A 25,788-nucleotide genomic window follows, 5' to 3' on the forward strand; every position below is an offset into this window, starting at 1 on the left:
ACTTAGTTGCTTTTCCATTTTCTTATTATCATGAGTTAGAAGATATTTCTCTCGAGTTGTGTTAAAATGAAATTACCTTAAATTAAAAAAAAAATTTCCTGTTTAATTCTGTGACTGAAAAGTCTTAGTGGAAAAAAAATGTCAAGTATAGATTTTCAGACAAGTTTAGGAATTAATCCTAATGAATGAGGCTGGAACAGTGTGAGCATCCTTTGAGCTAACAGATCTACTAGATGATAGAAAAGAAGAGGTGATAGAGATACTTTTGAGCTGCCTAAAGGCTGTGTCCAAATGACTATTTTTGCCTAGGATGTTAACTTGCATATTTAGGAACTTCTATGTCTGAATTAGATACCTTTGTTAATTGAGACAGTTTATTCATTTATTCAGCAAGTGCCTACGCTGCCTGGAACTGTTCTCAACAGTGAGGATATAACAGTGAACAGGACAGATAAAGACAGATAAGGTCCCTACATGCAAGCACTAAAGAGAGACAGCAGTAGTGCCAGGGAGAGACCGCTTGGAAGAGACATAGAGCAGCCCAAGGCGGTCGTGAGGGTTCTGAGTTTGATTTTGATCAGGGGGCCAGGGAAGACCTGTTGGCTGTGAGTTTCACCCTCTGTTCCTGGGACACACACCATCCAGTTCTGCTCTCGTAGTCACTAATGGGTAAGGTGGGGCTCCAGGTCTTGTGTAGAGAGAGCACATAGCCCAGGGGACATAACAGAGGAGGAGCTTGTCAGCCTCAGCCTGGACATTTGGACAGCTGGCCCTGGGCACCAAGAAGAAAATGCTGTTGTAAACAGAAGCTCAGCCGAGCCCACAGCAGTCATGAATTCCAGTGTATCTTGTTCTGTTGTGTTCCCAAGCCTGACTCAGGCTCTACCTGTAGTTCCTTGTGATGGCATCTAAACCCATCTGGCCAGCTCTCTATTGCCTGAGTGTGGTGTTCCCCTGTGGCCTTCAGTCACTGGGATTCTGTTAAACTTTCCCTGTCTGTAGCAGTCACTGCATACTACAGGTTGTACAGTGTGGCCTGTATTAATTGGACTTCAGTCAAGATACCATGCCACTGTTCATCAAGTGAGGTACATGGTATGTGTCCCTCGTGGCTGAAGTCTGGAGTTTGAGCTGCAAGTGACTATGTTGCATCTACTGAGGCTCATGTTTCACAGGTGACTTTCCCTGCGCTGGTATCAGGCCAGTTTTCTCTCTTGTTTACCATGCTGAGTAATTGTTCTTAATTTCTCTCTGTATCTGCTGTGGCATTCTCAGCCATATTTCTTCATTCTTTTGGTCAAATCAAAGGGTAATTTTTGTTTTGGTTTTTTAACTGCAGGGGGGAAAAAGTTGTAAGATACCTATTTTGGAAAACATCGTGGTGACTTCTGCACTGAGAGCAGATATGCCCACCCCAAAGCTCTTGTCTGGCCCACTGGGGCCATCCAGAAGCTGAATTGAGCCTTAGAGTTGGGTTTCTGTTTTGGCCTGCGGGGTTCATGTTCATGCTTAGATTTCCCACTGGGATCGAAGTGAGGCCCTTGATGGCTTCTTGAGGCAGAGTTACACTTGTTTTGGGATTGTCCTCTCGGCATTCCCAGCATAGTGTCCTAGTGATCTTTAAGGCTATCTTCGAATCTCATGCTGCCTCCTACCTTGATGTGTTTCCTCTGTGTGTGTTTTGGTAGCCATGAATCTTAGGAAACTTGTCTTCATGATCCACCCCCTAAACTGTAGTTCAGTTTCATACATACTTTTATTCTCTTTGCTGCCTAGATATTGGAGAATTGGTTTGTTCTTACATTACTCAGAAATAAATGCAAGTCAAACTCCTCTACTTACCACATAAATAAGAGAGGATAGCTGGACCACGTGGGAGAGTGAAAGTGAAAAAGCAATCCATTCAATAGATGTCACAATGACCTTGTCCACCTTCATCACACATTATTCAGTTTAGGTTAGAGGCTTTTTTGGTGCCCTCTCTAACAGAAGAGTTTTGTCTCCCTTTTCTAACCTTCTCTTCTTTCTGTCACAGTATCATGTTCAGTATGTGTGTGTTGAATTCTCTTGCACTATTTAAGTGTGATGTATGGGTCTCCAGTTTCCTGAAGTGTTCTGGCGATGTTACTGAGGGACCCGTGGTCAGGTGGGGTCAGTCAGGCCAATGGTTTACATCCAGGTGAACTAACAAATATTGGAATAAAGGTCATCTAAGACAACCACGTGTAATGGTTTCATTAAAGTTTGTAAAAAAAATTTTTTTTTAATCTTTGTGTCCCTCCCTCCCCTCATTGGCCACCCTCTCAGTTGCAGGCTGTGGTAAATGGCTCATTGAGCCAACAGCATATGCCGTGTGCCACCACGATGCTGACTGTGAACCGACATTCATGCAGGACCTCTCGCCGCACCCCAGAACGCATCCTTGAGGGAGAAAAAGACATATATGCTCTTAATATTTTGTTTTCTAAACACACTCAAGTAATATGCTCTGTGGAGGAGGTTATATATCATGACTGGGAGACAGATCACCCATAAACTTGTTCCAGTCTTAATGGCCTCCCACTCTTAGAGTTGGGTTTCTATCCATTGTTCCTATCTCTTCTCTTCTGTTCTGTAAAAACGATTTCAATGGGTCAGGGTTGGAATGCACAAAGATGCCTCCTGTGGAGAGTTAGCAAGTGCAAGACCTGCTTGGCTGACTCCCTGCTGTGGGGAGTTAAGTAGCCAGGTGTAGGAGTGAGTGGCTGACTCTGATTGGGCAGGTGAGATGCTGGCCTCATCCTATGGTGCTGAAGCAACCAGGCCATTTCATGTGCATCCATCAGCTTTCCCCGGGACTGGACTGGACTGATCGATGTTGGCTACCAAACAAGCTTTCTAACTTGGAGTTCTCTTGTGCCCAGTTGAGCTCTTACATGAGAACTCATTACAGTTTTTTCTTTTTTTTTTTTTTTTTTTTTTGACTTTTCAAGAGTGTTGCGATGGGTCCCCAGTGTTTAGATTGTGTTGGGCTTCAATTTTTGTTAAAGTAGATGATTTTTGACATCAGTGTCAACGGAACGTCGAGTTTTTCATAAGGTTCATGGCATCTGTAATGCCAGATGCACGAACCTACCTTTTGACTGGGGCTAGGATAAACTTGACTCTTCTGCATCTCTGCTCCTGTTTTTCAGGGTATCCACTAAGCGGGAAAAAAAATCTGGGAGTTTGGGTCCTGAAACAGTTGCTGGTTTCCTTTATTTCTGATTTTTAAAAGGTGGAGGAAATAGGCCATGACCCGCGCCTGGCACCGCAGTCCTTGCTCCTCTTGTCCACTTGCCCTCCAGGCCAGGACGGTTCCGTGAGCATGAAACCCACTGAGAATCTGATCGACTTGGTGCTAGATCTGATTGCATTTGTAGAGTGGTTCTGTGGCAACTGCTTCCCTTCATTCAACCTTGTTTTCATTATTCGTGCCTTTTCTTTCTCCCCGATCCTGTCTCCATTCCCCACCTCTCCGACACACAAAAAGTCAGAATGCGAGTTAGTGGAATGTAAGGCTGTTGCTTATCTCCAGGTTATTATTGTTTTTGCTGTAGCCTGCTCTGTAATAAATACAATCTCCCGCAGATATAACGTGCAAAACAGGCAATAAAATGTGGCTGGTGCATGGCTTACTGTTGTTCTGGTAAATCAGACAAATCAATTATAGTTCTGAGGTGGGAGAGAGCGCCCCGCTCCTCAGGCTGCAGCTCATGATGCACCGGTTTCTCCTCTGCCCCCTCACTGGCACTGGGCAGGTCCTAGTGACCCCTGGCCTGTGCCTCTGTTCGCTGTGTGTCCTTTCCTCTTGGGAGCGTGTGGAGCTATTTGTGTGTTGACTACACCACGAGAGACTAGAGCCTCGTCCAGCATCCTGTCCACTCCAGCCACATTTCTAAGAGTCCCAGAACGGGGTCCGATTACTAGGATGGGCCAGTCCACCTCCAAATGTCTTCTGCATTTCTGTGATATGGAATCCTGACAACTCGGAAGCAGATTTTGCTGTTGTTTATTCTGTTCTTCTGTCCTTTCATGTATTCCCACAGGGCTTACTTCAAAATTGTCTTCTTTGCTCACATTACATAGTCACTTCATAGTAACCTCCTCTAGCCATGACTGGTTTTTGTTGGAAATGCATGCTATTACTAATACGAATGTGCTGAACTGTGGCCTGAAATAGTCCAAAGACTGGCCATGGGGGTGGGAAGTGGATGGGGTGGGGCAGTGTTATGTTTTCAGGTCCTTATTTCTCCATTAAATTGTGAAGCAAAGACCTGCAGAGTTGGCCAGTGAGGGTCTCACATGTAAATACAGAGGATGGAAGTGTTCCTTTAGAATAGGGTAGGATGTTAAGCATGTCCTCCTGACCTCTGCCTCCAGGTTCTGGTTTTTCAGCGCCTTTTTCAACTTGAGTAGCCCTGTTGTCTTATCCTCAGGGTATTGGCAGCAGCCTTTTCGGTGGAGGCTTATGAACTGTTATAGAGGTTGTCTTTTTTTAGCTCCCAATGGAGTTGGGCCTCAATGTAAGAGTTTTAAAATATTTTTGGCCGAAGGGATTTAAAATGTGGTTTGTCCAGCAAGTCTGAGGAAGGTGTATAGTCACACAAGGGCTTTATAACTTAGGTCTGTATTAACCTGCAGTTCCCCCTGTGTGTATTCCCACTTGGCTTGTTTAGATTGCTGACTCCTGCTTCCGTGACTGTAAGGTTCTGCCCAGCTTTTCATCACCAGTGACTTGCTAGTACCAACGCTCCTTTCTTGTTTTCATAGCTCTTCCCTCTTTGGCTCTCCCTTAGCCTCTGAATAACCTCCTTAGCATTCGAAGGTCCCTTTTGTGCTGACTGCACAAGGTCACGGCCGAGGGCCCTGCCTAGTAGTTCGGTTGCTTAGCCCTCGAGCTCCCTTCACACCGTGTATTTGCTCCCCTGGGGAAATCCCAGAGGAACCTTGTCCTGCAAGAGCCAGCGCCCTGGCTGCTGACGTTGCTGCTGAAAGCCACATGTGCTCCATAAGGTTGACAGCCCCTCATGGAGAAGGCATGCTGAGCGCCGGTGCTGGATTCTTACGTGCTATTTGGCAGCTCTGGTTTTTGCCAATTTAGGGGAAGGTGCTGTTCTCTTTGTTCCACTCCTCCTCTCCCCCCACAGAAGGTTCTTGAACTCGTGTCACTCCAGTCGGACTGCAAGGTGCAGCTCATCAACCAGCAGTCTCCCAGCTTAGAAACGTGAGGCAGGCCTGTGGTCCAGGCAACTGCAACAGCAGAGTGGCAACCACACTGGGAGTCTCTTCCCTCCTCCCATCTACTGGGCCTCTTTCCTTTCTCCATCCCTTCCCCACCTCCTTTCCCATTCTCTCCTGTCCTCCCCATCCTCCCATCTCTCCCCACAGGTCTCTTCTCCCCTTTCCTTCTGCAAGAGAGTTTGTAAGCAGACTTTGATTGTGGAGGAGTTGGCTTAAGCTGATCACCCTCCCTAATGGCCAAGGGCATTGCTTTATGGCCTTTTGTCCATAGTCCTTGCAGCCCTAGGAGTCCTGTGTGGCAAGTTCTTGTTTTGTAAATCTCTCCTATTCACACTCCCCAGAACTGCAGCGGTATTCATCTCTCCTTCTAAAGAAACCCAAAAGCATTTATGCTTTCCATGGGGATAAGAGAGAAGTCTATCTTTCTTAGACTGAACATGTTTCTGAATGAAATTGCAAAGAAATGCTGGAATTTTAAAAAGATTGTATTTCAGCTTCTATCACAGTTAGTGGTTGTATTTAAGCACCTCCTTTTACAAATTTAATCCAGTTTTCAACTGAGTTCCTCTATTGTCGATTTTTTTTTTTTTTTTTTTTGCACTGTCAGACACTAAATGTAAGACATATTCTCTCACCTCTTATTTAGTTGGGAACATCACGAGAAATTGTTAGTAGAATTTGAAACTGGCAAGATGATTTTTGGGTATCCTTTCAGTTGAATGCTGGGTGCTACCTGGTAAACCCTTTGGGGTTATCTGATTCTGTAGCCCCTTTGCTTTTATCTGAGTTGTTTTGCATGCCTTTGGAGAGAGAATTTCACTTGAAAACCTGATAAGGAAGCAAATGATTCCTGTTTGTATAAACGTGGTCCTGGATAAAAGTGGAAGCATTAGTCACTAAGTCATGTCCGATTCTTTTGTGACCCCATGGACTGTAACTCACCAGGCTCCTCTGTCCATGAAATTCTCCAGGCAAGAATACTGGAGTGGGTTGCCATTTCCTTCTCCAGGATATATATCTATATATCTCCTCCAGACCCTGCTTTGAATCACTTATAAAGTCTTTCTGATTCCTTCATTAATAAGTGAATTAATAAAATTTTGACACGTCTTCATTTTATATTTGTATAGAAGTCATGAATTTTACTAGTTCCCTTTAAGAGGGGAGGCAATTGCAAGAACAGGAGAGCAACACCAGACTACTTATAACATTGTTTTTATTGGCTCTTCTGTACCTGAAAATGTGAAGAGTCATTTGGTTGTATAAGTTCTTTTAAGAAATAAAGTTCTAAAGTGAATATGTCTCTTTCATCCGCACAATGCCCCATTCCATATCCCTGCCTTTCTTGGTCTTCTGTTTTCTTCACTAACAGGCTTTTGTGTTGGAAAATTCAGGTGTCTTAGTAAGTTGACATAGAAGGATTGGACACTGAGGACAGGGCCCTGTGTCTAGACATGTATTCCAGCTCTTAAATTCAGCACGTCTGAAGATATGTTTGATCAGGTGACTTGCCCAGAGGTGGACCATTGTTAGAGACAGGTGTTTTTTTGTTTTTTGTTTTTTGTTTGTTTGTTTGTTTGTTTTTTCTTGCCTCCTTCAGTAAAATGTCTTCCAAAATAATCTGTAGACTTGATGGGCTCCTGCAGTGAATTCTGTTTTCAGGAAGTTTTTCTGCCACACATTTGTCTAGTTCCCTTCTGATTTCTTGTTTAACTGACTTCACTCAGAGGGATACATACAAATGAGCTCTGAGAAGCAGAGTCCTCCTTTTCATTTAAGTGGCCTGAGCTACAGTTTTTTTGTCTTTCTTCCTTTGTTCAAAGAAAGAAGAGAGGAAATTGAGGGAGTCCTGGAGCATTTCTTCCAAAGAAAAAATGTCATCTGTTTTCAGAGAGTTGCCTGTGGTATAGACTCTGCTTCCATTGGTTCATGCTCTTCAGTTCTCTTTTCTATTCTCTGGGCGTATGGGGAGATTGTTCTGTGAGTCTGTTTCGTGGGTCCAAATTGGCTGAATGAGCCTGTTACAGGCCTGGCTAAATGAATGTTCGGGTATGCAGGAGGCAGTTGATAAAATTCCTGATTCACAGGTTCAGGTGTGCGATTGGGTTGTTCGATTTGTGCCATGACTGCCAAGTGATGTGATAGAACCTGATACGTTTCTGCCCAGCCATGGCTTCACTCTTCACTTCCCCATCATAACACTACTTAGCCCTAGATTGACCTCATTTTGTCCTGTGGCTATCGCTTATATAAACATCTCAAAGTAAGTCATTTTACTAACACAGACATTCTGCTTACTCGAGTTTTAAGGCTTTATTTAGCATACTTCCAACTTATTCCCTGCAGAATGTTGTACAGAATGTTGGACACTCCTCACAGTGTTAACTTCCAGATAAATATCCTTGAATCAGACCTTAGGGCAACTTTGGAATTACCTAGTAATTTTGTGCCTCAATTCCTCATGAAAAGGGTATTCTCAGGAATAAATGATAGAATTTGTATAATAAGATTAGATTTGGGAGTGTTTGAATTTGGAGGAAGACCTCTGCTCTCTTGTAGGACATTACGGCAACATGCCTGGCTACTTCAGCCACCATATTCATTCTATTCCATTATTTCAAGTTGTCAGTCCTCTGACTCCAACTGCATTATTGATGAGCTCTTTTTGAGTAGCTGTCTTTTCTCTCCTGGCCGTGCCCTCCTCCTTCTTCAGGCTGTTTCTCTTTTTCCTGGCAATTTTCCCCTTTGATCTTCACTGCCTTCTCATGGTGCCTTCCTTCAGCATTTACACAATCACTTATTACCATAATTTTGTATTTGTTAATATATTGATTGGTAACTGATCTTAGTTGACGTATGTACAATGATCTTCCTTAGTAGTTGCTAAACTCCTGAGAAAATGATATCTTTTCTCTGTCTCTTTACAGAGCCTGATTTAGATTTGATTTACCAAGGGATGACCTAAACAGAATGAAACTGCGTTTGAACGAATGTGACTCCCTAGATCCTAGATGTATGGTTAACTGTGCTGGTTAGTAACTAGAAGTGAGAGGCTGGTAGAAGGGTGCAACAGGAGGATGGCCTGTTTTCTAGACTACAGCAGCAGTATGGAAAACCTGGTTAGCAGCATGAGCCCGAGTATTAGATCACCAAATTCAGGTCTTGGCTCAGTTTTTTTATTACTTTGTCACCTTGAAGTTATTTAACCTCTCTGTGCCATAGTTTTCTCATCTGTAAAATGAATGTAATAAGGGCCCTTATTACCTCATTAGGTTGTGGTGTGCTTCAATGAGTTAATACATCCGAGGTATTTAGAACCATTGACCTAATGAGAGAGACCAATGGTTCATGTGGTGGTGGTGGTGATTAAAAGGCGGGGCGTTCTGCCTAGCATACGGAAGTTCCTTGAAAATGATCCATCCATCCTCACTGGTAATATTTGTATTGCAAACTTTTTATCTAGTTCAAGTCCCAAACTATGCTCCTTCTCTCTTGAGTTCTTTTACTGGCTCTTTATCTTTCCTTGGCATTTAACATATGCTGTCTGGACTGTGTTTTAGATGCATTTGACATGTTGAGTCATGAATGAATGATCAAACAAAAAGTATTGAAAGCTTATTATAGCCCCTGGCTTCCTTTGTGGCTCAGACAATGAAGGATCTTCCTGAAATGCAGGAGACCCCTGGGGTCATCCCTGGGTCAGGATGATCCCCTGATGAAGAAAATGACAACCCACTCCAGTATTCTTGCCTGGGAAATCCCATGGATCGAGGAGCCTGGTGGTCTGCAGTCCATGGGGTCCCGAGAGTCAAACACAACTGAGAGATGTAAGCTTTATTATATTCCAGGCACAGTGCTGGGTGTTGAGGATGCAACATTACAAAGGATGGGTGCGGTCCTTCTAGGTCATATGCAGCTGGGTCTCTAATCAGAACTGTAATAGAAGGAAGGAAGTGTTTTAGCTCGGTTGTGTCTGACTCTTTGCGACCCCATGGACTGTAGCCTACCAGGCTCCTCTGTCCATGGAATTCTCTAGGCAAGAATACTGGAGTGGGTTGCCATTTCCTTCTCCAGAGAATCTTTCTGACCCAGGGATTGAATCTGCATCTCTCCTGCATTGCAGGCAGATTCTTTACCATCTAAGCTGCCTGGGAAGTTAGGCAGTCTCAAGACCTAACTTGAGACTTGTATCATCACAGTTGTACCCTCTTCCATGTGGTCAGAGACCATGTTTTAAGTGATTTTAAGTTGAGGCCTAAAGAAGAAATTAGTTGGAGGTCTTATTCAGGACTGAAGGATATAATTATGTACCAGAAGGTCCTGAGGCAGAAAGTGGCACGCAAGTGTGGTAATGAAGTCAGCATTTCTCACTTCATTCTGGCCACTCTGTGCAATGAACAGTAGCTTTAGTATCTTTACCGGGTTAGGGGAGGACTTCACAGTGTACTTGGTGGGTACTGAATGGTGGCTGGAACTAGGTTTTTGGCAGGGAATGAAGAAAGATAAGTGTGAGATCTACTTTGATAGAAAAACTAGTAGAATTTGGCCATTGCCTGGATCCGGAGGTCATGGTTAGAGGATGAAAGGTGGGTGTCAGGCATGTGTATCCTAATGTCCAGTGCAAATAACTGTTGATGCCGCTTTTCCCGTATGATAATTTTCCTCCCAAATATATGCCACAAGGGTTTGCAATTCTAGACCTTTTAAAACTGAAGTAACCATGGATTGTTCAAATGGTCCAAGGCCAGAAAAGTGGATGGGCTTCATGCATGAGATAGTCCTGTTGGATGAGAGTACAAAATTACCCAGAGAGTTAAGGGAGAAGAGGGGTCCCTAGGTCAAGCCCTTTATCTCCAAATTTTAAAAAATCTTTAAAGGGAATTTCCCAAGCTGTGAGGGGGAAAAATCATAGAAACTAAAAAGAGCCTCACGACACCAGTGACAACCATAATTAATAATATATATGCACCGTTGGAGACAGAAATGGCAGTGGTATGAGATCCTTAGCTGAAAAAGAAATATCTTGAACAAAACCCTTGGTCTGAATTCTCTGCCATCACTCACATATTCTGGGGTACATGGTTTCCGCTCGTAGTCTAGACCCTGGGAGTCTCACATTGAGAACCTCAATACAGTATCCATATGCAAATACATCATATCCAAGTTGTAAAGTCACTGGTTGGGGGCAGCATGAAATCTGTATTTTTCTTTAGGAAGAATTACAGCTCCCAAATGTACCCCAAGACACAACATGTCTAGCAACTTCAAAGTTATTTTTCTTTAAGGACAGTTTCATTATTGTTTAGCCTGTTATTACACATTTTTATTGTATGTGTGGAATTCTGGGTACTTTTTTAAAATTTAATTTTATTGATTTTTGGGTGCACTGGGTCTTCGTAATCGCACTCGGGCTTTCTCTAGTTGCAGTGAGCACGGGCTACTCTGGTTGCGGTGCATGGGCCTCTCGTTGTGGTGGCTTCTCTTGTTGCGGAGGGCAGGCTCTAGGATGTGTGGGCTTCAGTGGTTGCAGCTCAAGAGCTCAGTAGTTGTGGCCCAGTGGATTAGTCGCCTCTCAGCATGTGGAATCTTCCCGGACCAGAGATTTGAACCCATGTCCCCTGCATTGGCAGGTAGATGCCTAACCACTAGACCACCACCCTTCTCAATACTTTCAGTTAAATATCTCTGAGCCCAAAGTCATGCTGTTTACATCGTGCTGCTGACTTTACTAGGCACACATTTTCTTATTCTCACATGTTTTCCATGGAGGGACAGCCCTCCTCGTGGCGCTGCACCACAGTTGCCTGAGGTAAACGCTCGTTCCTCAGGGGAAGACCTGCTTAGTTTGCTGTCATCGGTGCCATAAAGCTCTGCGCTTCAGATGCTGCTTTTGAAGGAGACATGGATCATGTTTCTCATGCAGTTTTAGGTTGGGACGTTTTCCAAATCAGTTTCCAGGCTTTATTACAGTGTCCATAATATTTATTTGTCTCAAAATATATGGAACAATTATGAAGAACTAATTCACTCAAGAGAATGTTGACTCTTGGCTCTTAAATTATCTGACCTGAATAATTTGCAAGTTTATCTGAGCAAAATCAAATCAGCTCCTGAATGTTAATATATTTTCTTCTTTTAAAAACAAAAACTTTCATATTTCTTAACACAAGTTTTCTGTCAAAATTTTTGTTTTTAAGTGCCTCGAATATAAATAAGCCAAGGGAGGAAAATCATCTCTATTAGTACTACCAAAAAATTTTCAGTAAGAATACATCTGTTCACCAAAATGCGGGGTTGTTTTCTTGCTTCACTTTCTCTCCTGTTCCCCCCCTCCCTTTTGTAAGTGATGGAAGGTTTTTTCAGAACTGAGACTTGCTCTGTTTTATTTCTTAACTGTGGAGTCAGTGCCTGAAACTGTGACACATAATGGGTGCTTCATGCCTTTTTCTACTTAATTATTTTCCACATGAATATTCCTCTTTTACCTCACTTTTACTATCTACCTAGTATTGTCTTACGTGTTGTTGGATATTTAGTTTATTTGGATTATTTTTTCCTTTCACAAAAAAAGTCATTGGTTCCTTTAGCTAAATCATAGTCTGTAGTTATTTTCTTAGAGCAGTTCTGCTTAAAACAAAGTAGAAACTTAGACCAAAGGTTAGCATGAGTGATTTAGCAGTATCATTATTTACCTATAAAGCTTTATTGAGTAAAATGATTAAGTTTTAGTTTAATGCATTCTTATGCACTGACCATTTATGTCTCAATAATTTCTACCATAATGGATGTCCTTTTTCTCTGTTTCAAAAACTTGAATTTAACCTTCCAAATTTTATAGTAATTTCATTAATGCTTTAAAAATGTAAATATTAACTCCTCCACAATGCTTTTTACTTAAATTTGTTGACCCTAAATTGGTATGTCTGCAAGCAAAGATGAATGTTCCAGGTGATGGGTTGGCCAAAAAGATTATTAGGAAAAAACCTGAACCTTTTGGCCAACCCTATACTTTTAGGGGGTGTTGAGATTATTTTAATCATCTAACCTTTATTTAACATTTATCTTCATTTCTTATGTCCTAGGTTGCTTGATTTTTTTTTTTTTTTCTTTCCCCTCCTCCATCCTTTTCTGAAGTTGTGTTCTTGTCTCAGGTGGGGCAGAGTTTAGCATGGCATCAATTTCCTTGCTTCTGAGTTCTTGATTTGCCCATGAAATGAAAACTTGTGCTTCATAAGACCGTCTTTTAAATTCTTTACTCTGCACGTATTATTTTAATTATATCTCTCAAGCTATTTTGTGGTTCTGTAATAAATTCTCACCTTTTGCATATAGAGACTTCAGAAGTGATACAAATTGATCTAAATTTTTCTTTTAAATTGTGTTTCAGACCTGTGTTTTACTTTTTAATCATAGCCTGGTAATTGATAATTCAGAGTTACAGACACTGGTTGCTATGCTTTGTTCCACACTCACACTGTCACATACCATGTATAAGCTATGTTTTTAGACCATTCTCATGTCCTTTTTCTGGAAATGTACAAGATGGTTATTGTAGTATTCCTATAATAACTCATAATTCTTTTTTTCTTAGAAAAGTAACAGCAGCATTGTTAAAAATCTAAATGGCCCTTTTCTCATATCCCTGTTGGTTGTGTTTATCTTTAACAATTTAAAATAGAAATACTACCTTTTAACTATTATCACTGTAATCATCTATTTGAAATAAATTGGTTTTTCTACAATTTCTAAATTACATGTTTTTTGAGAAATAATTAGCCTGAAAATAATGGGAAGATATGCTTTCCCCTTTAAACATTTTTTGTTATAAATTTATAATTTTGGACCACTATCTTTTGTGTCCATATTCTTGAGCAAATATAATTGTTTCATAATAAAATGCTTTCTTCGTATCATAACTAAAGCACCCAGTGGTGTCAGAAACATAGTATATTGCTGTGCTCATGTTCAAAGTTCTCATGAATAGGATAGTCTTTTACCCAAATAAAATCTACAAAAGCAATCCTATATTTACTTACCTGACCTAAGATAAAACATTTGCTCCATAAAAGAAGAATAGGATTTCTTTTTTAAAGGAAAAGGTTGTCAGGAGGAAGATTTTTAAGGAGAATGACATGGATTCAGGAAGTACAGCCTAGGAAAGGATGTGAAGGGAATTTCCAAGGTCAGCCCAGGACATCTGCTATGTATCAGGCCCCACGGGCCACCGTTCATGCAGAGGTCAGTAGGAGGATGGCATCACTCCAGGGAGAGCTGGAATTTAAAAAGTAATCATTTTAGAAACACTGAATATCTTTGTGATTTGAGAAACACTGAATTCTTTAACCAAGGATTGTAATAGTCATCTGTTGGAGAGCTAGAATCTGTAGAAATGGGGATGGGGTAGTTTGGGTGAAGTAGTGGGTGGGAAGAAGATGGAGTTTATTTGTGAAAACCACAAATTATGAGCCATAACTCTGAGACAGTTGTGGATTGGCAGACTGGAGCAGAGATGTGGCTTGGCACTGCCTTGGTTATCCATGCTAGAGAAAGAGAATTGAAATAGGAAGAGAGCAGGCTTATAGTTGATACCTTATCCTACGTAGGTGTAGACTTACCTCTGCTCTTTTTGTCTGAGGCATAGAGATATCATCAACTGCACTTTCTATACACTAAATTTATAAGTAGTTTTTTTTTTTTTTTTTTTTGGTCTTAGAGAAAAACCAGGGCATTGTATTTCCTCCTCTCAAAGGCTATGACTTCATTTCTAAAGGTTAAATTGAACGGTTCTTACAGCATAATTTCAACCAGTTACATTTGGGAAACTGAAAGACATTTCAGTAAAAGAATTATCTCTGAGCCTATGTAGAATGTTCATTTGATTGGGAATTGGGTATTATTTTATGCACGTTAAGCCAGATCACAGAATGATTTTATTTCAAGGTAGAAAAGAAATGTCAATAGATGTGTGTACTTAGTAGTACTCTTTTCATTGCTTGAGTAGAACATTTCCTCTGTATAGCCAATTGAGGATGGCATCATGCTTACTCTTAGCCATTGCCTGAGAACTGATACTTCTTATGGTGCTTTTGGGAAACATGAGTTTTTTCCTGTGGTCGTCTAACCTTTTGCTTTCTCATTCAAACTATTTTCAGTTTAAATTTTTTAAAGTACTTCAAAGCATTGACTAGCTAAAGTGGTTTACCTAAAATATAATTACTGAGTACTGAATTTTGAACTTGTTATTCACTGTGAAATACATATAAACTAGTTGATTAAGAAAATTTTCTTGAGTTAAAAATGAAAATCTGACATAGTCTACCTACCCAAGACATTTTTTTATTTTTTATTGTTGGTGTTTTATTTTTATTTGAGCATAGTAACTTTACAATGTCATGTTAGTTTCTGCTGTATAGCAAGGTGAATCAGTTATATGTATATATGTGTCCCTTCATTTTTAGATTTCCTTCCCATTTAGGTCACCACAGAACATTAAGTAGAGTTCCCTGTGGTTTTTTTTTTTTTTAATTTACGTGTAAATGGACTTTTGATAAACATGTACACATGTAACCATCGCTACGGTCAAGATAAGAGGCTTTCATGTTTTCCACCTCCCCCACACACAATTCTTCCATCCTCTTTGGAGTCAGCTCCCAGCCCTTCCCCTGGTCCGTGGCCACCAGTGATCTGTAATGTTTCTTTACAGTTTAAATAACCTTTGCAAGAATGTCATAGAAATGGAATCATGTATTTGAGATTCATCCGTGTTGTTACCTCCTTAGAAGGCAATGGAACTCCACTCCAGCACTCTTGCCTGGAAAATCCCATGGACGGAGGAGCCTGGAAGGCTGCAGTCCGTGGGGTCTGCTAAGAGTCGGACACGACTGAGCGACTTCACTTTCACTTTTCACTTTTCATGCTTTGGAGAAGGAAATGGCAACCCACTCCAGTGTTCTTGCCTGGAGAATCCCAGGGCCAGGGGAGTCTTGTGGGCTGCTGTCTATGGGGTTGCACAGAGTTGGACACGACTGAAGTGACTTAGCAGCAGTAGCAGTATTCTGTTGTGTGAGTGGACCACAGTTTGCTTATCCAGTCCCCTGTTGAGGGAGATTTTGGCTTGGGGTGATGACAGATGAAGTTCTGACCATATTCTATGAGTCTTCTAATCTATTTCTGGAACAGAATTTGACTTTCTTTTAATTGGGCTGCTGTGATTGTTGTAATGCTGCTTTGCATGTTTTCATCCTAAACATGATTGTGTCTTTTCTTCTTAGCATTTGCCAAGTCCCGCTTTCTTTTCTCAGTGTTGTACTTCATGGGACAGAAACAGATGGTGGGCAAGACCAACCCAATAAAAATATGCAGACACCTGTTTTTTGCAGGGCTGTAGAGGGCAGACATATCCTCAGTGTTTCACTTCTGGTGGTAGAGAAAACTTCCCCTTCGTGTTGGGGATACAAAGACAAGAAAGAAAGTTTAGTTGCTCAGTCATGTCTGACTCTTTGCGACCCCATGGACTGTAGCCTAGCAGGCTCCTCCATCCATGAGATTTTCCAGGCAAGAGTACTGGAGTGGGGTGCCATTTCCTTCTCCAGAGGATATTTCTGACCCAGGGATCGAACCCAGGTCTCCCACATTGTAGGCAGACGCTTTACCATCTAAGCCACCAGGGAGGACCTTGGGGATACAAAGGAGGTATCTTCCTTCCAGCATGGGAAGTGCACCTCACAGACTCCTTCTGCCATTTGGTCTCTGATTTTTAGGCTGCCCTCCCTTGGTGAAGAAGTTGAAGCAAGGAAGAAAACCGAAGGTCATGTTCTCTGAGTGTGCTACCGATTAGAATGCAGCCTCTCAAGTTCAGGGCTTTCTTCCAACTTAGTGCTCCTGCAAATGTCCTCTTGATTCATTCCTCCCAGGAATGGAGCCCAGAGCCTGAAACATGGTTTCTCCTACGTTCCAACACTTTGAAGGCCCGAGTGAGGCACTGTGCCAGCTAACTAAACACTGTGAGAAACTAAACCACAGACAACACTTAATGAGAGATTATTGATGGCCCAGCTGCAACACCTTTTTTTTTTTTTTTTTTGGTAGTGTACGTGGTTTCTTAGATTTTTTTCCAGTCAGAGCGGTTTTGTTTCTAGGGTTCTCTCCTGTGTTCACTTCATTCCTGGTGAATTTGCACCTCACTGCTGTTTACACCTTCCGCCAGCCCCCTTCACAGATGCTTCACCATGAAGCATGGCAGACCAGCCGGGGAAGGGGAACTTTGTGGTCATGTTGGAGCTGGGGGCATTCCCAGATGTCCCCTCCCAGGGCTCCCCTGATGTCAGGAGATTGTCTCGCTAGACAGCTGGTTCCTTGAAGGGAATCATAAATTCCTTCTCTGAATTGAAAGATCACCTGGGGCCCTGGAGCCTGTGGGTTGGGAAGGAGGGAGTGTGGAGTGATGGAGTTCGTTTTCACCTTTCTGGTCAGGAATGTGGTTATGCTCTGCCTGCTGCGTGATTGCAGGGGTGATTCTTCTGGGCTGGAGTGCCCTGACCACAGAGATACCTACGATGAGAAGTTAGCACAGTACAGCTTAAAATGAGGGTGTATGTTTGCTTCAGTAACCTTAGAACTGACTTCCACGTTCTCTTTTTTTCTCTATCTGTCCACTTGTACACAGATACTTTGCTGCTTCAGTATTAAGGTTAGTTGGACCCAAACAGCTTTGTGCTCCTGAGTCCTTTAGCCTCAGGTCACCCCTGCAGAGACAGGATCAGCTCTTTTAGAGGAGGGACCCTCCTGGTTTGCTGGAGTGGGCAGTTCAGGATGCAGTTGTACCTGCAGGAGGCTTCATCATGTTTGAGTTCAGTTTCCCAAGTGCTTGTGGAGTTGAATACCCCCATGGTACCATTATAAGCTCTGCATGTATTTGTTTTTAGTTCTTTTTCCTATGATGTTAATCAAAGAGTGGTTGTGATGATGAGAACTAATTAGTGAGTTTCATTATTAACAGTTCCCATCTGAGACTTGCACATGATAATCCTGAGTGGTTAACTGTTAACTAATGGGTTTATTTATTCCCATTTCCCTGTGCTGTTTTATGTGCTGTGATGTCTGCCTCTCACCAGCCTCAACTATGTTATGCCTTGTTCAGTCACTCAGTCACGTCCGATGCTTTGTGACCCCATGGACTATAGCCCACCAGACTCCTCTGTCCATGGAATCCTCCAGGCAAGAATACTGGAGTCCTTCTCTAGGGGATCTTCCTACCCCCAGTATCAAACTTGTGTATCCTGCATTGGCAGACGGATTCTTTACCACTGAGCCACCAGGGAGGCCCATGTTAAGGCCTACTCTGTGGCTATTTTCAGTGGAAAAATCATAGATTTCACTTTGCTGGCAACCAGTGTAAACTGACAACCAAAATCCTTGTTCCAGAATTTAGAGAGATTGATTTGTGTTTAGCTCTGTTCTTTGAAGATACTGGGGACCTGCCTGTGTGAGTAGCGTTCTTGTGGCCCTCTGCCCTGTGACTGCCACGTAAGGGTTCTCCTTTCCTTGTTCTCTTCCCCACCCCATCCCCCTCCACAACTTACCCGCTCTCCCAAACTTGGTAATTCATTATACTCAAATTATTTCAAACATGTGCTTGCTTACACAGCAAAGTACTTTGTTAGAGGTAAGTTACAGTCTCACTGATGAAGGGGATCTTTTATAGGCATTGACACATGCACCCACGTTTACAAGAGGTTTATACTGACCATCGGAAGTGAGGGCAGAGTAGGAGTGTGTACTTAAGGTTTGTTTATAACCTTTCCCACTCCCTGAGGATCATTCTGCCTTTCTTCAGGTCCTTCAAAACCTCATTCCTGTGAATTTGAGGTATAGATATTAACATCCTTTGAAATGAAGTCACCCCAGGCACATTTGTTGCATCATTACTTTCTCAATTTCAAGGTGCATTGAGGAAGCAGAAACATTCCTTAAAGAGATGCCATCCACAATAGCAGGTTAAATGTAGCTAATGCAACCTTAAATTAGCTTTTCTAGGAGGATAGAAAAATACTTAATGTTTGGTTTGTTTTGGAGCACAGGTAATGTGAAAACTACCAGTGCAACAAAGAAGACGTATCTGGTCAGAACTACAGTTGCTTCTTGATTATTTACACTGGTGGAGGGGAATATTAGTACAGAAAACTATAGCTAATATAGCCACATGCATTCTCAAAGCCTTGAGACTGTGTAACTCAACTGTGAGAGCTGCAGCGAATCGATTCCCAGACCTCATGTAAACCAGCCTGAGAATGGTTTACTCCACAGAAAACTTGAGGATGAGGGTCTTTGTAACAGTATTCCCAAACAGAAATATTTGATATTTCATAGTCTTACCTGTGCCTTAAGTCTCCATGTTGTTATTTCTTTAAATTTGAGGCCATTAATCTTTATTTTTTAAAATATGTTTGGAGTTATAAGGAAATCTGTCATTTCACCAAGTCTTAGAAGGTCCTGCTTTGAATAATTGGAAGAGAATTTTAAATGTCATGTTAATGATGTCCTTTCAACTTTATCACTTGGCTGCCCTTGAGATCCACTTGCCATCTTCAACTCTTCATTAGGGCCTAAACTGGGCTCTAATCATGTTTTCTCTTATTTACCTACTACTGAAACCTTTAGAAATGAGTATTGGAGCCTAGCACATTGCTGTACTTTCATAGGCTCTTAGGAAGGCAATCGTTTAGCCGTAACATTTAGTCCATTTTCTAGTAAGATAAGCAAAAATCCTAAAATTTAAAAAAAAAAATTCCATAGCTAAATTCACAGAAAATGACTTATAACTATATCACTTGAGGGAACTTGTCAGTCCATCTTTCCAGTCTTTTCACTTGAGCCACAGAAACAAATGCTAAAGGTTTCGAGAGTTTTTATATTGAAAAGGAACTTGCCAAGCAAAGGAAGAGCTTGAGATGACTAGGAAAGACAGATACCATTGTCTGCCTGTGACGTGAGTTTCAAAAAAGCTGATGACATCTTTTGGTGATTGCATTCAATTTAATTCACTTTATTAGAATTTTTTATTTCAAAAACTCTACCACCTTGGGCAAGATTTCCATCTTTTCCTTTAATAGATGGGCCATGGGCATATCACCTGCTCAAGAGGATGAGGAGATCTGCATTTTATCTCATGGTTTTGCCTCTGGGAAGAGACATGGCCAATTCTCATGGGTTTTTAAAATTTGCTTTCATGGCTTCAGTTGTCACAATTGGCTTTTGCTTCTCATCGTCATAATCGATGGCATGTCACATTCCCTTTGCTCTCTTCCCATGTATTTCTGGAATAGGATTAAATTGTAGGTTGAGACTTAGGAGGAGTGAGGAACATCCATTGTTTTATTTTTATCGGTCCATCTGTCTGTATCTGTCTTACATGGCTAACAATAGGGCCCCTTCATTTCTCCCTGATTCTCGGTCTGAGTAAGTATCCCTTGATAAACTAGGTAATCATTAGCAAAATAGGAGTTTGCTGCCACTTTATTTTTCAGTATTAACATTAGAGGTGTACGTGTGTGTGTGCGCGATTTTATTCCCGTAAGCATCTTTTTCTCAGATAAATACATCTTAGAGACGGTGATGAGCAAATGTCTATTTTTGAAAAATATAGATTACTGTGGTCTCGAGGGAAAGGCCTTCTCTTTAGAGACCTTAAGTTGCCTCATGATTTGTGATAATCAATTTGATAATTGTTGTTGACTTATTGGCTCAGCCCAGAAGTAACATTGCAGATTTAGACTAGCATGCACAAGGGTTTTAATCAGGTGGTACCTTCCTTCCCGTGGAGCATTTGTCTTGCTTGACTGTTCTGGACCTCAGCCAAGCGCCAGAAAAGCATCTTCCCACTGTATATGGATGGAAGAGTTTGTGTTAAGTGTTCATTGGGGAAGTTCCCAACCCACTAAAGCTCATTGTTACCTTACCTTTTTACCAATACGCCCTTAGAAAAACACTGAGAATAGATGACTGTCTCTCCTTTTCTCCAAGAATCTGTTTAAAGAGAAGGATGACTCTCATTACTATAAATATTGCTTTCATCCCAGCCTACCTCACGGCTTCTGAATGAGAGGAGCCCCTTTGGCTGCTATGAAGACTCTCAAATACTTGATGGCTTGTTAAATTTTCATTATCTAATGTGCATTAATTTAGGTACAATAGCTCTGTTGCTAGGATCAGAGTTAGGAAGGAAGAGCTTGGCGAGCGCAGACGGCTTCTGTCTTCCGAGCTGGGCAAGTGTGCAAAACTCACTGTCCTCCGAGGGAGCTTGGGGCTCTGCCGGCTGCGCTGCAAACCTCTGAAATTCATCCAGTGACTATTCCCCCAGCAATGCCACATGATACCTGATGCTTGCTTACTCTGTCATCTGTTTAATTAGCTGGAGAGACTGAAAGGATTTGATGGCTCTCAGCTCATCTGAAGCTGAGAGCTCTGAGGTTCAGAAGGTCCATGAGTTGGTACTCTTGAGGGTAGACGCTTATACTTTGGGTTGATGCATGGGAAAAGTTTTTTTTAAGCCCCTATAAAGTTTCACATGCTTTTATCATTTCTGTAATTATTGGTGCTGACATGATGTGGTGTCTTCTGGTCCCCGTGGATCACATCTTGCTGTTGCAGGTTTCCTGGGCTGGGAACAGGAGCCGCGTGCCCCTCCTCATCCCTGGAAAGACAGAGAGCAGGGCTTGAAGTATGGGATCCTCCCCACCGACCCCACAAAGGCTGCGCTCTCCTCCTTGTTAGGAAAACACAGCCTATTAAAGACTGACAATGAGCTGTTTTGGGTTTCCTAGAAAAGGGATTTAGGGGCTGTGTCAGGAACCTGGATGTTACGTTTTTTTTTTAATTGAAAATTAAAGGTTAGAAGGTTAAACTTTGAAGATGGTAGGTGTTGGTCTTTTCCTTTAATTTTCTGTAGGAGGAAGAAGAGCTCTTTTTCCTCTCTTGGAAGAGTGAAGTTCTCATTTCAAGCCACCTGCCTAATTTCTTAAAAATTATCTATTTATTTTTGGCTACACTGGGTCTTTGTTGCTGCGAGAGGACTTTCTGTAGTTGCAGTGAGCGTGGGCTGCTCTTCATGGAATGTGCGGGCTTCTCATTGTGGTGGCTTCTCTAATTGCAGTGCACAGGCTCCAGGTACGTGGGCTTCAGTAGTTGGCAGCACTTAGGCTCAGTAGTTGTGGCTCTTGAGCTTAGTTACTCTGCAGCATGCAGAATCTCCCTGGACCAGGGATGGAACTCCTGTCCCCTGCATTGTCAGGCAGATTCTTATCCACTGCACCACCAGGGAAGTCTTTTATATCCACTGAATGCTTTAGTAATTGAACAGAGGAGAGAAGAGAGCTATTGAGAATGTTCTAGAAGCTTTTGATTAACTCTGTTTCTCCTGTGAATGTCACATGGGTTTCTTGTTTTTGTCATAGTTTCAGAAATGTCTTATTCTAAGGTTATTTGCCCAGCTTCCTGTGGTGTGCCAGACTTTTTGCCCCAGACCAGAGAGAAAGAAACATTTACCTTGATTCCATTATTTTTCTGATGGTTCTTCTTTTCTCCCCCAGGACACCCAAAAAGCAAAGCAGTTTCTGCCCTTCCTTCAGCGGGCAGGTCGTTCTGAAGCTGTGGTGGAGTATGTGTTCAGTGGTTCTCGTCTCAAGCTGTATTTGCCAAAGGAAACTTGCCTTATCACCTTCTTGCTTGCGGGTAAGTCTCCTGTGTTGTGTGGTGTTCTGAAAATTCTTCTTGGAACTCAGAAGTCATCCCTGGAGGTCACATGCCCTCCTTCCCACTGGGTTTTCCACAGGACTTGGAGCCCATGTGGGTGCTTTAGTCTCTGATGGAGACGTGAACACAGAGCTCCTAGTTTGATCCTGCTGTTACTGCAGACCCAGCACTGGTTCCATCCTGCTTCTCATTCCTGCCGACCGCAGGACGTGGGCACGTAGGACAGCGTATGAGACACATATATACTCACATCCCGAGTGAAGGGAATTCCAGACCTAAGACAGTGTTCATCATGGAGTGAGTGTTCATGGCTAGTGTCTGCCATTTGGGCTAGACCGCCCTGCTGTGTTTGTGAACCATTTTTAAAGTCTTTATTGAATTCATTACAATATTAGTTCCATTTTACGTTTTGTTGTTTTGTTTGTTTGTTTGGCCAGGAGGCACAATGTGGGATCTTAGCTCTCTGACCAGGGATCGTACCTGCAGCCCCTGCTTTGGAAGGCAGTCTTAACCACTGGTCTGTCAGGACTGTCCCAAGCCTTCCTCCTTCTCTTTGCCGACCAAATGTCCATCTTTCTTACCCTATCTTTTCTAATAATACTTCACAAGCCAGCAAGTCTATGTGTGAACCATGCTCTATGAGTAGTTTACCTGTATGCATTCAAGGAGCAGATGGCTTCATTATTTCCCTGCTGGCAGGCAAGAAAATTATTTCCATCAGTACTTTGCAGAGGCTGTGGTCTTTGAGGGAGAGGGTCACCCCGCAGCTGTGCACACAAACTTTTGCTCACTCCCAAAGGACATTCCCATTGTGTTTACCTGCTGCGTGCTGCCTTCTCCAGGGCTGCCCGGTTGCCTCAGCCCTACTTCTGTTGAATTCCTGAGTAGAATTTGCCATTCTCTGCCACATTGCCTCAGCCTCCCTTTTACTGAAGGCACTGATAGTGTCTTCCCCAATAAGGGTCTCCTACAGACCCCAGCTAAATGGATCACTAGGTGTGATCAGTGACTCCCTGAGCACGTGATCATGAAGCACACGGTTGCTGCTTGGCCCTCATGGCTCCTTGAGTCTCCTGCAACATTACTGATCGCCGCCTGGCTCTACAGGCCTTCTGAAGGGGCCAGTGGATGTATGATACACAGCTCAGGGCAGCTCTAGAGAAGGAAGGCTGCAACAAAGCCATGCCTCCCTGGAGGCCTATGCTTTCGTGTCTGCGCATGTTGCTGTGAGTGAACGGAGGGGCAGGACGGCTATTAAGGCTCTCATAGTGGAGGAGTTTCTTAGCAGTGAATCCTTGTTGTTACAGGGTTTGAGGTATAATATTCAACTCATTCTTTGCTCACTGCCTGCAAAACAAAAGCATCCTTTTGGCAGCGTTGAGCTTGATCCCAGAGATGTGAAAGAGAAACAGCATTATTCTTTCCCGGAAACTTGGCCACAGATCTATAGGGGAAAGAAAACATTGAGGTTCTGGCTTCCCAACCTAGAACCACCTGAATGGAGCCAGCCCAGGGCTTTAGACCTGTCTTGGCTGGAGTATTCCTGCAGAACCTTCTGGTTATACCTTGCTGAGACACAGGCAGCCTAATCACTTGCCTTGGCATCTGCCGGTTCTCCTGTGTACTTGGTATTCTTCTAAGCCTTAGCAATTCAAAAGGCATTGCTTGAGTTACCTTACATAGTGAAAGATAGATTACAGAAGCTAATACCTGATAAAAATATAAGCTTTTCCATTTTTCTTCTGCCATCCTCTATGCAGTTGTGTTATGCATCTTATGATTTCTTTAGAATCCTGGCAGGGATACAGAACATGGGAGAGTCATGAGAGAGAGAGGAGGCAGGGAGGCCTTGGTTTGAACCATGGCTCTGCTGTGTATGAGCAGGAGACTTCAGCAAGTTTGTTGTTGTTGTTTTTCTTACTCTCTTCTAGCCTTGGTTTACACATTGGCTAACTGGAGAGCATTTCTTACCTTTTAGGATTTTCATGAGGATTTAATGAGATGTATAAACATTCAGAGCAGGCTGCCATAAAGTAGATCATCAATAAATGTTTCCTTCCTGCCCTCCTCACAGACTTAGTGAATTCATAACCAGAGCTTTTCTTAACTCCGTGTGGAATGGCATAGTTGTGCACTATGTGTTTCTAGGAGACTCTGACCACCACATTAACTCAAATAAATCAAGACAAGGAGCTGCCCCAGCTGCCTCCTGACTTAGCAGAATGCTCACTGAAAGAAGAGCCACTGGCTTTCCTCTTTGAGTTTGGAGCAAGGAACTCTGCATCCTGGTAAGACACAGGCCTAGGTCTTGAGATGCTCTAGAGGAAAGACAGGCACATGAACAAACTGTAGTGTTTGGTGGTAGGCAAGAAAATAGAATTATTTATAAGACACAGAAATAGCTAGCACAGAGGAGGGAATCATTGGTTGAGTGGAGGTCAGGGATTGTGTATCTGGGCTGTGTCCGAAAGGAGATATGAGTCTGCGATGTTTTAAGGACAGGATGAGAGGGGAGGAGAAGGAATATTCTAGGTAGAGGTACCAGCAGGTACAAAGATGTAGAGGTACAGTATATTTGGATGTGTCCAGGGAACCATGAATCCTTTGGTAGAGTGTAGAGTGAAGAGTGGGCTGAGGCTGGAAATACAGAAGGAAGCTAGTCTTCCATGGAACATGCTGTGGACCCTCAGAGTTGTTTAAGTATTAGGGGCATGACATGTTTTTCTTGGTAGATACGTTAGAATACATGAGGCTGGAGGTTGGGAGAGTGGTTAAGCAAGAGGGACAAAGGCCAAAAAGCTGGTGAAAGAGGAGAGGAAAGGTTAGAAGAGTTTTTAAGAGGAAGACTTCCTCATTCAGGGAATGACTTGGGTTTTGGGGTCAAGGATGGGGGGTGATATTGAATACAGGAGAGAAAGTAAAGTGGCCCAGGGCTTGAGTTATTGGGCAGAGTTTGATGTCCACCAGCACGGGCAACACTAAGAATAGGTTCTTGGAACAGATAGTCGGTGTCCAGAGGATTAGATGGAGAATCCTGAGAGAGCAGTCTTCTGGAAGCCAAGCGTTGGTTTCTACCTTAAAAGATCGAGTAGGTAAAAACTGTGGAATTATTTTATACTACTGATCGATTACTAAGTCACAGAGTTGTTTTTTTTTTAAATCAGGGTTGATTCAGCTAACAGATTACAGACAATTGGGGAGTAAATGTGGGTAAGAAGAAACAGAGTTTAAAATAGACAGCAGCTCTTCATAACAGTCTAACAGAATGGAAAAAGCAGTGCAGAAAATTGAGTGCTAAAGGGTCATTCTAAGGATGTCAGCATCTTGAGTACCTTTATAAAAACTGTAATTGTTAGGATCGGAACAGAACATGACATGAATACTTAGAAAAGCTATTCAGTATACCTATTGTCTTCATAGTGCCAATTATAGAATGGAAAACTCAACGAAGTCTTCTTGGCTAGCAAGCACATAAAAAAGATGAAGTGAGAGGATACCAGGACCTTGAGAAGCACTGGTCTGAATTCTCAGGAGCAGGAACTCAGAGGGGATGCAAGTCAGTCATCCATCAGGCAGTGACCTAGTGGAAACAGAATGAGTGAGATGGAGAACATGGCTGGAGATCCTGGAGAGAAGGGCTCCTTGGTTGTCTGAAACCAGCCCCAAAGCTGAATGTGAGTGTAAACAGACGTGACACTCACACCTTCCAGCTGCTCACCTGGACAGTGGTCCGCGTGACACAACTTGGTGGCTCTCCGTGGAACGCTCCCTGCACCC

The 25,788-nt window shown here is 42.5% G+C and overlaps 1 protein-coding gene across 1 annotated transcript in view; it reads left to right on the forward strand.

Annotated features, from left to right (window-relative positions):
- The window catches only part of SND1 (staphylococcal nuclease and tudor domain containing 1), a 421,903-nt gene that overhangs the window by 243,205 nt on the left and 152,910 nt on the right, over nt 1–25,788 (forward strand). The window contains exon 15 of the mRNA XM_025292056.2: nt 21,849–21,990. Within this exon, the coding sequence (XP_025147841.1) occupies nt 21,849–21,990 (142 nt within the window). The remainder of the gene's footprint in view (nt 1–21,848; nt 21,991–25,788) is intronic.

This window comes from Bubalus bubalis, chromosome 8 (genome assembly GCF_019923935.1).
Source record: "Bubalus bubalis isolate 160015118507 breed Murrah chromosome 8, NDDB_SH_1, whole genome shotgun sequence".
Classification (NCBI taxonomy): Eukaryota; Metazoa; Chordata; class Mammalia; order Artiodactyla; family Bovidae; genus Bubalus; species Bubalus bubalis.